The sequence below is a fragment of the Jaculus jaculus genome, chromosome 11 (genome assembly GCF_020740685.1).
Source record: "Jaculus jaculus isolate mJacJac1 chromosome 11, mJacJac1.mat.Y.cur, whole genome shotgun sequence".
In the NCBI taxonomy this organism is placed as follows: Eukaryota; Metazoa; Chordata; class Mammalia; order Rodentia; family Dipodidae; genus Jaculus; species Jaculus jaculus.
Genome location: NC_059112.1, coordinates 55,361,900 through 55,372,802, shown reverse-complemented (window position 1 = coordinate 55,372,802; position 10,903 = coordinate 55,361,900). Strand labels below are relative to the sequence as shown.

Here is a 10,903-nt window from a genome sequence, read left to right as displayed (position 1 = left end):
TCTCTAAAATAGACCATATATTGGGACACAAAGCATATCTTAACAAATATAGGCAAATTGAAGTCATTCCTTGCATTCTATCTGACCCCAATGGGATCAAACTACAAATCAATAGCAAGAAAGGCTATAGAGCATACACAAAATCATGGAAACTAAACAATACACTACTAAATGACGAATGATGAAGAAATCAAGAAGGAAATAAAAAATTCATAGAGTCAAGTGATAATGAGAACACAACATACCAAAACCTTTTGGACATAATGAAGGCAGTCCTAAGAGGGAAATTTATAGCTGTAAGGGCCTTTATTAGATAATTAGAAAGGTATCAAGTAAACAACCTAATGCTTCACCTTAAAGCCTTGGAAAAAGAAGAACAAGGCAAACCGAAAATCAGTAGACAGGAAGAAATAATAAAGATTAGAGCAGAAATTAATGAAATAGAAACAAACAAACAAACAAACAAATCCAAAGAATCAATAAAACAAAGAGTTGGCTCTCGCCAGGCGTCCTCTTTAGAGTGACATCGTCTTTAAACCCTGCGTGGCAATCCCTGACGCACCGCCATGATGCCCAGGGAAGACAGGGAGACCTGGAAGTCCAACTACTTCCTTAAGATCATCCAACTCTTGGATGATTATCCAAAATGCTTCATCGTGGGAGCAGACAACGTGGGCTCCAAGCAGATGCAGCAGATCCGCATGTCCCTCCGAGGGAAGGCCGTGGTGCTGATGGGCAAGAACACCATGATGCGCAAGGCCATCCGAGGACACCTGGAGAACAACCCAGCTCTGGAGAAACTGTTGCCTCATATCCGGGGGAATGTGGGCTTTGTGTTCACCAAAGAGGACCTCACTGAGATCAGGGACATGCTGCTGGCCAATAAGGTGCCAGCTGCTGCCCGTGCAGGTGCCATTGCCCCATGTGAAGTCACTGTGCCCGCCCAGAACACTGGTCTGGGGCCCGAAAAGACCTCCTTCTTTCAGGCTTTGGGCATCACCACCAAAATCTCCAGGGGCACCATTGAAATTCTGAGCGATGTGCAGCTCATCAAGACTGGAGACAAAGTGGGAGCCAGCGAGGCCACCCTGCTGAACATGCTGAACATCTCCCCCTTCTCCTTTGGGCTGATCATCCAGCAGGTGTTTGACAATGGCAGCATCTACAACCCCGAAGTGCTTGACATCACAGAGGATACCCTGCACTCTCGCTTCCTGGAGGGTGTTCGCAATGTTGCCAGTGTTTGTCTGCAGATTGGTTACCCAACTGTTGCCTCAGTGCCTCATTCTATCATCAATGGGTACAAGCGGGTCCTGGCCTTGTCTGTGGAGACTGAGTACACCTTCCCACTTGCTGAGAAGGTCAAGGCCTTCTTGGCTGATCCATCTGCATTTGTGGCCACTGCCCCTGTGGCCGCTGCCCCTGTGGCCGCTGCCCCTGTGGCCGCCGCCACCACTGCTGCTCCTGCTTCTGCAGCCGCCCCAGCCAAGGTGGAAGTGAAGGAAGAGTCGGAGGAGTCAGATGAGGACATGGGATTCGGTCTCTTCGACTAATTACCAGAAAGCAACCAAAAAGCCAGCTTTATTTGGAAAACATGGAAATAAAGGCTTACTTCTCTTGAAAAAAAACAAACAAACAAAAAAAAAAAGAGTTGGTTCTTTGAAAGGATAAACAAGATTGATAAACCCTTAGCAAATCTGACCAAAAGAGAGAGAGAAGAGACACAAATTAATAAAATTAGAGATGAAAAAAGCAACATCATAACACTTACCAGAGAAATTAAAAAAAATCACATACAATAAAAACATATACTGCACTAAGTACGAAAATCTAGGAGACATGGATGATTTCCTTGATTTATATAACCTACCTAAATTAAATCAAGATGAGATTAATCACTTAAATAGACCTATAACAAGTATGGAGATCAAAGCAGTTATCAAAAATCTCCCAACTAAGAAGAGGGAGGGAGGGCATTACCAAGGGATATTTTTTGTAATCATGGATGTTGTTAATTAAAAAAAACTGAAAAGAAAAAAAAAATCAAAACCAATAACAACAACAAAACAAAACAAAACAAAATAATTGGGGTAACTATGTAGTAATCAAAATATAAAACCCAAGCAGAATGAGGGTCCAAAAATGACCTCTTGCACTTGTGATCAACTTATTTTCTTTCTCCCTCATTATTATTATTATTATTATTTTGTTTTATGAAATAGGGTCTTGCTATAGCCCAGGCTGACCTGGAATTCACCATGTAGTCTCAGGCTGGCTTCAAACTCAGGGCAATCCTCCTGCCTTTGCCTTCCGAGAGTGAGCCTGAACTCCAGCCACTGCAACCGAATTCCAGACATGCCACCTTGTGCACCTGTGTCTCCTTGTGTGTCTGGCTTACATGGGACCTTGGGAGTCAAATAAGGGTCCTTAGGCTTTGTAGGCAAGCACCTTAACCGGTAAGGCATCTCTCCAGCCCTTGCTTTAAAAAAATTTTTTTTTAAAAATCTATTTGACAGAGAAAGCTGGAGAGAGAGAGAGAGAATGAATGGGTGCATCAGGGCCTCCAGCCACTGCAACAAAACTCCAGATGCATGCGCCCCCTTGTGAATCTGGCTAATGTGGGTCCTGGAGAATTGAACCTGGGTCCTTTGGCCTTGTAGGCAACTGCCTTAACCATTAAGCCATGCCTCCAGGCCCTCCTTGCTTTTCTTTTTGTGTGTTTTTTTTTTTAATGCTTTTATGAGAGAGAGATAAAGGCAGAGAAAGGGTGGGGGAAGAATGGGTATGACAGGACCTCTAGCCACTGTTTATCTGGCTTTGTGTGGGTGCTGAGGAATCAAACCTGTGTTCTTAGGCTTCCCAGGCAAGTGCCTTAACTGCTAAACCATCTCTCCAGCACTGTTTTTCTTTTCTTTTCTTTTCTTTTTTTTTTTTGGTTTTCCAAGGTAGGGACTTGCTCTAGCTCAGGCTGACCTGGACTGGACTTCACTATGTAGTCTCAGGGTGGCCTTGAACTCATGGCAATCCTCCTACCTCTGCCTCCCAAGCACTGGGATTAAAGGTGTGCACTACCACACCTGGCCCTTGTTTTGTTTTTTTGAGGTAGTTGCCTTGCTCTAGCCCTGGCTGACCTGGAATTCACTATGTAGTCTCAGGCCTTGAACTCACAGCAGTTCTTCTACCTCTGGCTCCCAAGTGCTGGAATTAAAGGCATGCACCATCAAGCCTAGAAATCATCTTATTTTCCAGAAGGAAGCCAATCTGAGTAAATATGGTTTTCTCAAGAAATGTTGCTGGAAATTGACTATTCACGTACAAATGAATGGAACTGAACTCCTACCTCACACCATACACATAAATTAACTAAAGGAATCAAAGGTCTACATATAGGAAAAAAACGAAGTCTTAGGTGAAAATGAAGCATAAATCTTGACCTTGAAAAGAGCAATGGTTTCAAATGAGAATATAAGTAAAGTGGTGATTGTCAAAATTAGAAACTTTTGCAGGGTATAGTGGCCCATGCCTTTAATCCCAGGGGGAGCAGTAGGAGGATCACTGAGCTTGAGGCCAGCCTGGGAGTACAGAGTGAGTTCCAGATCAGCCTGGGCTAGAATGAGACCCTGCTTTGGAAAAAAAAAAAAGAGAAAGAAACTTTTGTGTCTTAAAACCCTCAGCAATGAGGGGCTAAAACAACCCTCAGACTGGGAGGAAAGTCTTACAAATCACACAGCAGGTTGTGGTTCCAATGTGAAATGTCCTTTATAGGCTCATATGCTTGAACACTTAGGCTTCCGCTGGGAATGGGTTTTGAGACAGGGCCTAGCTGCAAGAAGTGGGTTACAGGAGGGAAGGCCTTGAGATTTCTTGGCCTGGACTTATTCCAAGTCCTCTCTCCCCTTCCTGACTGCAGAGGCAGGGATTAAACCTCACCACACCACTCTCCTGACGCCATGCTTTCCCTGCCATGATGACTATGTCTTCTTGAACTGCAAGCCAAAATTAACCCTTCCTCCCTTAAGTCACTTCTTTTAAAATTTGTATTTATTTATTTATTTGCAAGTAAAGAGAGAGACAGACAGAGCTGGGTGTACTGGCACACGCCTTTAATCCCAGCACTCAGGAGGCAGAGGTTAGGAGGATTTCTGTGAGTTTGAGGCCACCCTGAGATTACAAAGTGAATTCCAGGTCACCCTGGGCTAGAGCAAGACCCTACGTCAGAAAACAAAGAGGGCTGGAGAGATGGCTTTGTGGTTAAGGCACTTGCTTGAGAAATCTAAAGACCAGGTTTGAATTTCCAGATCCCATGTAAGCCAGATGCATGTGGTGGTGCATATGTTTGGAGTTTGTTTGCAGTGGCTAGAGGATGCACCCATTCTCTCACTCTCAAATAAATAAGTAAAAATAAAAATATGTTGGGGGCTGGAGTGATAGATTAGTGGTTAAGGCACTTGCCAGTAAAGCCAAAGAACCCAGGTTCAATTCCCCATCACCCATGTAAAGCCAGATGCACAAGGTGGTACATATGTGTCTGGAGTTTGTAGTGGCTGGAGGACCTGGTACATGCTCTGTCTTTCTCTTTCTCTAGCTGCCTCTTTCTCTCTGTGTCAGATAAGTAAAATATTTTTAAAATTAAATAAAAAATATATTAAAAATACTTTTAAAAACTGTGTGTGTGTGACACACACACACACACACACACACACACACACACACACAGAGAGAGAGAGAGAGAGAGAGAGAGAGAGAGAGAGGGAGAGAGGGAGGGAGATAATGGGCACTCCAAGGCTTCCTGCTGCTACAAATGAACTCCAGATGCATAGAACCCTTTGTGTAGCTGGCTTTACAAGGGTGCAGGGGAATCAGACTCTGTTCATTGGGCTCTGCAGGCAAGTGCTCTATCTGCTGAGCCATCTCTGCAGCCTCCTTTCTGCCATCTTTTCATCACGTAGGTACCAGTACTTTACTAGTGCATGAGTTACTTTTCTTGGGGCTGTGGTTAAATTCTTGGCAAGACGTGCCTTAAGGGGCTATAGAGATGACTCAGTGGTTGAGGTGCTTGCCTGTAAAGCATAATGACCCAGGTTTGATTCCCCAGCACCCAGGTAAGCCAGCTACACTAGGTGGTACATGCACCTGGAGTTTGTTTGTAGTGGCTAGAGGCCCTGGTGTGCTCATTTTCTCTCTTTCTCTCTGTATCTCTCTGCTTACAAATAAATAAATAAAATGTTAAAAATATGGCAAACAGTAAGTGAAAACTTACAAATCAATAAGAAAATGAACACCCAATCAAAAATGACAGAAGGGGCGCTGAAGAGATGGCTTAGTGGTTAAGGCACTTGCCTGTGAAGCCTAAGCACCCATGTTTGACTCTCTAGGTCCCATGTAAGCCAGACACACAGTGATGAAAGCATGCAAGGTTGCACATGCACACAAGATGGAAGCATGTTTCTCGAGTTCAATTGCAGTGGTGGGAGGCCCTGGTGCACCAATTCTCTCTCTCAGAAAATAAAAGACCAGTTTTTGTTGGGCTTGCATCAAAAAAAAAAAAAAAATGACAAGGGAGTTGGAAGAATTGTGCAGTGATTAGGCTCTTGATTATCAACCCTAACAGCCCTGGTTTGATTCCCTAGTACCCATATAAAGTCAGATGCAAAGTAGCTCTTACATCTGGAGTTGGCTAGCAGTGGCTGGAGGCTCTGGTACACCTCTCTCTCTTTCTCTCCATATATATAATTTAAAAAAGGGTTTTTTTTGGTTTTTTGAAGTAGGGTCTTACTCTAGCTCAGGCTGACCTGGAATGCATTATGTAGTCTCAGGCTGGCCTTGAACTCACAGTGATCCTTTTACCTCTGCCTCCCAAGTGCTGGGATTAAAGGTGTGCACCACCACACCTGGCAATAAATAATTTTTTAAATGACAGTTGGGTGTGGTGGTGCATACCATTAATCCCAGTACAAAGAGGCCAAGGTAGGAGGATTGCTGTGAGTTTGAGGCCAGCCTGAGATTACACAGTGAATTCCAGGGCCAGCCTGGGCTACAGCGAGATCCTACCTCAAAAAAAAAAAAGAAGAATATATATTTTTTAAGATGGGCCTGCTGGCGCATGCTTTTAATCCCATCACTTGGGAAGCAGAGATAGAAGGATCATTGTGAGTTTGAGGCCACTCTGAGACTACATAGTGAATTCTAGGTCAGCCTGGGCTAAAGCTAGAGCAAGACCCTACCTCAAAAAACCAAAATAATAAATAAATAAATATAATGGAACTTCTGGTTAAGATAGTGGTGTAGGAACCACACCAAAGCAGGCTAGGAGAAGAAAAGCCTCCCCCCCCAAAAAAAATTCCCTAGCAAAATTCACTCTTCTACTAAAATGTGAGGTGTATAAGAAATTACCAAGGGCAGCAGAGAAGAACCTGAGATCCAGAGCATCTAGAGCCCACATAGGCGGACAGAAGCAGCTCCAGCAGCGCAGGCACCAGGTCTGCTGCTGCAGCAGGTCCTCAAGGCCACAACTGCAAGGCTCTGCTTGAGCTGCAGGAAAAGCCAGGTGAGGGAATTTTCCTCTCACACTGGAACTCCTTGCAAACTCAAGAAACATGGAGAACTGCAGCAAACAACAGAGGAGCAGATCCTGAGGTAGAGGATCACGTGAACCAGTAGGAGAACTACAGCCACCATTCACAGCCTCTCCTCCCCCACCGCCAGTGCAAACACCAGCAAGCACCAGAGACCTGGGGAAGGGAACTCACAGCACCCAGCACCGGTGACCAGAGCGGTGATCCAATGACCCAGCCAGCCTACTTGAACCCACAGCACACCAAAGAGGGACCCAAGCAGGAGCCCAGCATAACTGAGACCAAAATCACCCCAAAAGGTAACTGGGATTACACCAGGTCAGTACCTGCCAAATAAGCCTGGTATATAGGCCTGAACCAGATGTGCTAATTGCACCTTCCATATCAGGATACTGAAAGCCTACAACAGGGGTCGTCATGAGCCCTAGGTCTGTAACATCTACTGCTTACTGGCTAAAGGTATATACTATGCTCATCAAACTGCCCAGTAAGAACTTATCTTAATGTCCATACCTATATATTAATGCTACCCTCTCTTTTGGTAAAGAACCTTCTCTTTTCAGATGGCAGTGACCTTGGGACCTTGGGACTCAGAAAGCATCATGGTGCTGGGAAGAAGTGACAGCAGTGCTCAGCCCTGCAATATCTCTATCACACCTTTCAAGGCTCAGGATCCATAGTGGAAGAGGTGGCAGAAAGAATGTAAGAGCCAAAGGAAGGGTAGGACTCCTTACAACGTGCTTCTCCAGACACAAAATGGCCTGGATATCCATGACCTCATAGTGCCTGACACTACCTACACAAGACCATTATAATAGGAGGAAAAGATCATGACATCAAAACAAAAGAGAGACTGATTGAGAGGAGGAGGGAATATGATGGAGAGGGGAGTTTCAAAGGGGAGAGAGGGTATTACTATGGGTTGTTGTTTACAATTAAAAAAATAATAAAAGCTGGGCGTGGTGGCACACGCCTTTAATCCCAGCACTTGGGATACAGAGGTAGGATTGCTGTGAGTTTGAGGCCACCCTGACACTCCATAGTGAATTTCAGGTCAGCCTGGGCTAGAGTGAAACCCTATCTCAAACCCCCCCAAATAAAATAAACAAAAATTAAAAAATAATGACATAATCTGAATAGATGATAGGAGATACTCAGACTACAAATAAACTCTATATTATTAGCCACTAGGGAAATAAAACAAGAGCACAATGAGCCACCATCTTGTACCTCTAGAATACCTTAACCCAACAGATAAAAGATGCAAGCTTTGGCAATGATGTAGAGAGTTGGAGCTCTTTATGTTCTGATTTTTGGAAGGCAAAAATAGTACCTCTGCTTTAGAAGAACTGAGCTCCTCAAAAGATTATATGTAAGGTTAGCATGTGAACCCTCACCCCCTGCTTGGAGTAGAGCCATGAGAAATGAAGACAATGTCCTTACAAGAGCTAGGTCATGAGTGAGCTCACTAACAGCATTTGCAATAGTCTCAAAGCAGAAGCATCCAAAGGACCAATTAGTAGACGAATTAACAAATGAAATATGACCTAGCCATAAAGATGGATGGATGAAATGTGGCCTAGCCATAAAGCAAAATATCACTAACACCAGCTGTGACATGGATGAACCTGGAAACATTTTGCTTAGTGAAAGAAACAGGAATGGGGGCCACTTATTACATGATTCTATTCATATGAAATAACTTTTTTTTTGAGGTAGGGTCTTGCTCTAGTGCAGGTTGATCTGGAGTTCACTCTGTAATATCAGGATGGCCTCGAATTCATGGTGATTCTTTTACCTCTGCCTCCCGACTGGTGGGATTAAAGGTGTGTGCCACCATGCCTGGCCTGGAATTTTTTTCTCAATTTTTATTAACATTTTCCATGATTATAAAAAGTATCCCATGGCAATATCCTCCCTCCCAACCCCCACTTTCCCCTTTGAAATTCCATTCTCCATCATATCCCCTCCCCATCTCAATCAGTCTCTCTTTTATTTTGATGTCATGATCTTTTCCTCCTCTTATGATGGTCTCGTGTAGGTAGTGTCAGGCACGGTGAGGTCATGGATATCCAGACCTTTTTGTGTCTGGAGGAGCACGTTGTAAGGAGTCCTACCCTTCCTTTGGCTCTTATATTCTTTCTGCCACCTCTTCTGCATTAGACCCTGAGTCTTGGAAGGTGTGATCGAGATGTTACTCAGTACTCCAGTCACTTCTTTCCAGCACTAGGATACCTTCTGAATTATCCCAAGGTCACTGCCATCTGAAAAGAGAAGATTCTCTACCCAAAGTGAGAGTAGCGTTAATCTAAGGGTATAAATATTAAGAGAAGTGCTTACTGGGAAGTTTGATAAGCATGGTATATACATTTTTCCAGACATCAGCAGATGTTACACCCCTAGGGCTCATGACTACCCCTGTTGTAAGTTTTCAGTATCAGGGATGAATTCCCCCCCATGGAGCGGGCCTCCAGTCCAATTGGAGGGCAGTTGGTTTCCACCATGACAGACATCCAACCTGGAAATTTTAAAAAATTATTTATTTGCAAGCAAAGATATAGGTAGGCAGGTAGGTAGATAGATAGATAGAATGACAATGGGCACACCAGGGCCTCTAGCCACTGCAGATGAACTCCAGATGTGCCACTTGTGCAGCAGGATTTACATGGATACTAGGGAATTGAACACAGGTCCTTAGATTTTACAGGCAAGGACTTTCACACTTTTAATTTTAAAGTTCTTGTTTTCAGGTAGAGTGTGTGATGGTTAATATTGTCAATTTGACAAGACCTAGAATCTGCTAGGAGATAAATCTCTGGTCATATCTGTGAGGGATTTTATAGATTAGTTTAACTAAGGTGGGAGAACCCACCTTAACTGTGGGTGGCACCATTCCATGGATTCTGTTTCTAAACTAAATAAAAAGGAGAAAGCACAATGGAGTGATGGCTCAGTGGTTGAAGGTGCTTTCTTGCTGGACGGCCGACCTGATTTCCATTCTCCTCAACTCCCACACAAACCTGGATGTAAAGTAGCACTCACATTTGTAATCCCAACACACCTATGACAGTGAAGAGTAGAACCAGGAGAATACAGGAACTCACAAGCAACAGTGGCAAAAACAAGAGAAACCCTGTCTTAAAAGTAGGAGAGCCAGGCATGGAGGCACATGCTTTTATTCCCAGCACTCAGGAGGCAGAAGTAGGAGAATTACTGTGAGTTTGAGGCCAGCTTGGGACTATAGAATGACTTACATGTTAGCCTGGGATAGAATGAGACACTACTTCACAAAATAAAAACAAAAAAGGTACTTTTTTGGCCTGGAGTGATGGCTTTGCAGTTAAGGCACTTGCCTGCGATTCCCCAGTACCCACATAAAGCCAGATGGCCAGATGCACAATGTGGTGCATGTGTCTGGAGTTCGACTGCAGTGGCCATAGGCCCTGGCATGCCCATTCTCTTTCTCTCTCAAATAATTAAACCGTTTTAAAAGTACCTTTCCTGACAGGTGGAGGGAGGGCTAATCAAAATCTAAGAGGATGCAAATAAATCATAGGGAATCCTTCGACTTTGGACAATGGAACACTCAGGAGCCATAGATCATTGTTAGAAAATTTTCAGTGCCAGGGATGGGATACCTCCAGTGAGTTGTTGGCCAGGGAGGTCCCTGATACCCCAAAAACATTATAGGCCATTGCCAAGGCCCTTGGTTTCCCACCAGGAATAGATGGTAAGACCCTATTGCTGAAGACTCCACATACTTGGGCTGCAAGGCCACTGAGAAATCCTGCTGGAACTGAGATGATAACCTCCTCCATGTAGACCAGCTGACAGAAAGCTGGAAGAAGCCATTCTACATGTAGTTCAATGGGAGAAAGAGATACCACCAGTGAAGATACTCAACCGTGGACACTGCAAGCCTTATAATTGGCCAGCTAGGCTAAATGAGCCAACGGGTGCAATAGTGGCATGTCTGTCATGGTGGAAACCAATTGCCCTCCAATTGGACTGGAGGCCTGCTCTGTTGGGGGGAACACATCCCTGATACTGAAAATATAAAACAGGGGTAGTCATGAGCCCTAGGGGTATAACATCTGATGATGTCTGGAAAAATGTATATACTATGCTTATCAAACTGCCCAGTATGCACTTCTCTTAATATTTATACCCTTAGATTAATGCTACTTTCACTTTGGGTAGAGAATCTTCTCTTTTCAGATGGCAGTGATCTTGGGATGACTCAGAAGGTATCCTAGTGCTGGAAAGAAGTGACTGGAGTACTGAGTAACATCTCGATCACACCTTCCAAGACTCAGGGTCTAATGCAG

General features: G+C 44.1%; 1 protein-coding gene across 1 annotated transcript; it reads left to right on the top strand.

Moving 5' to 3' along the window:
* Positions 1-551: 551 nt before the first annotated feature.
* On the top strand, positions 552-1,628 carry LOC123464456 (60S acidic ribosomal protein P0-like). Its single transcript, XM_045161697.1, has one exon. It carries the CDS (start codon positions 567-569, stop codon positions 1,551-1,553), a length of 987 nt encoding a protein of 328 aa, XP_045017632.1. The 5' UTR covers positions 552-566; the 3' UTR covers positions 1,554-1,628.
* Positions 1,629-10,903: the final 9,275 nt, after the last annotated feature.

Excerpts from the sequence above, each read along its gene's own strand:
- LOC123464456 (XM_045161697.1), top strand. The coding sequence starts at position 567 with ATGATGCCCAGGGAAGACAGGGAGACCTGGAAGTCCAACTACTTCCTT.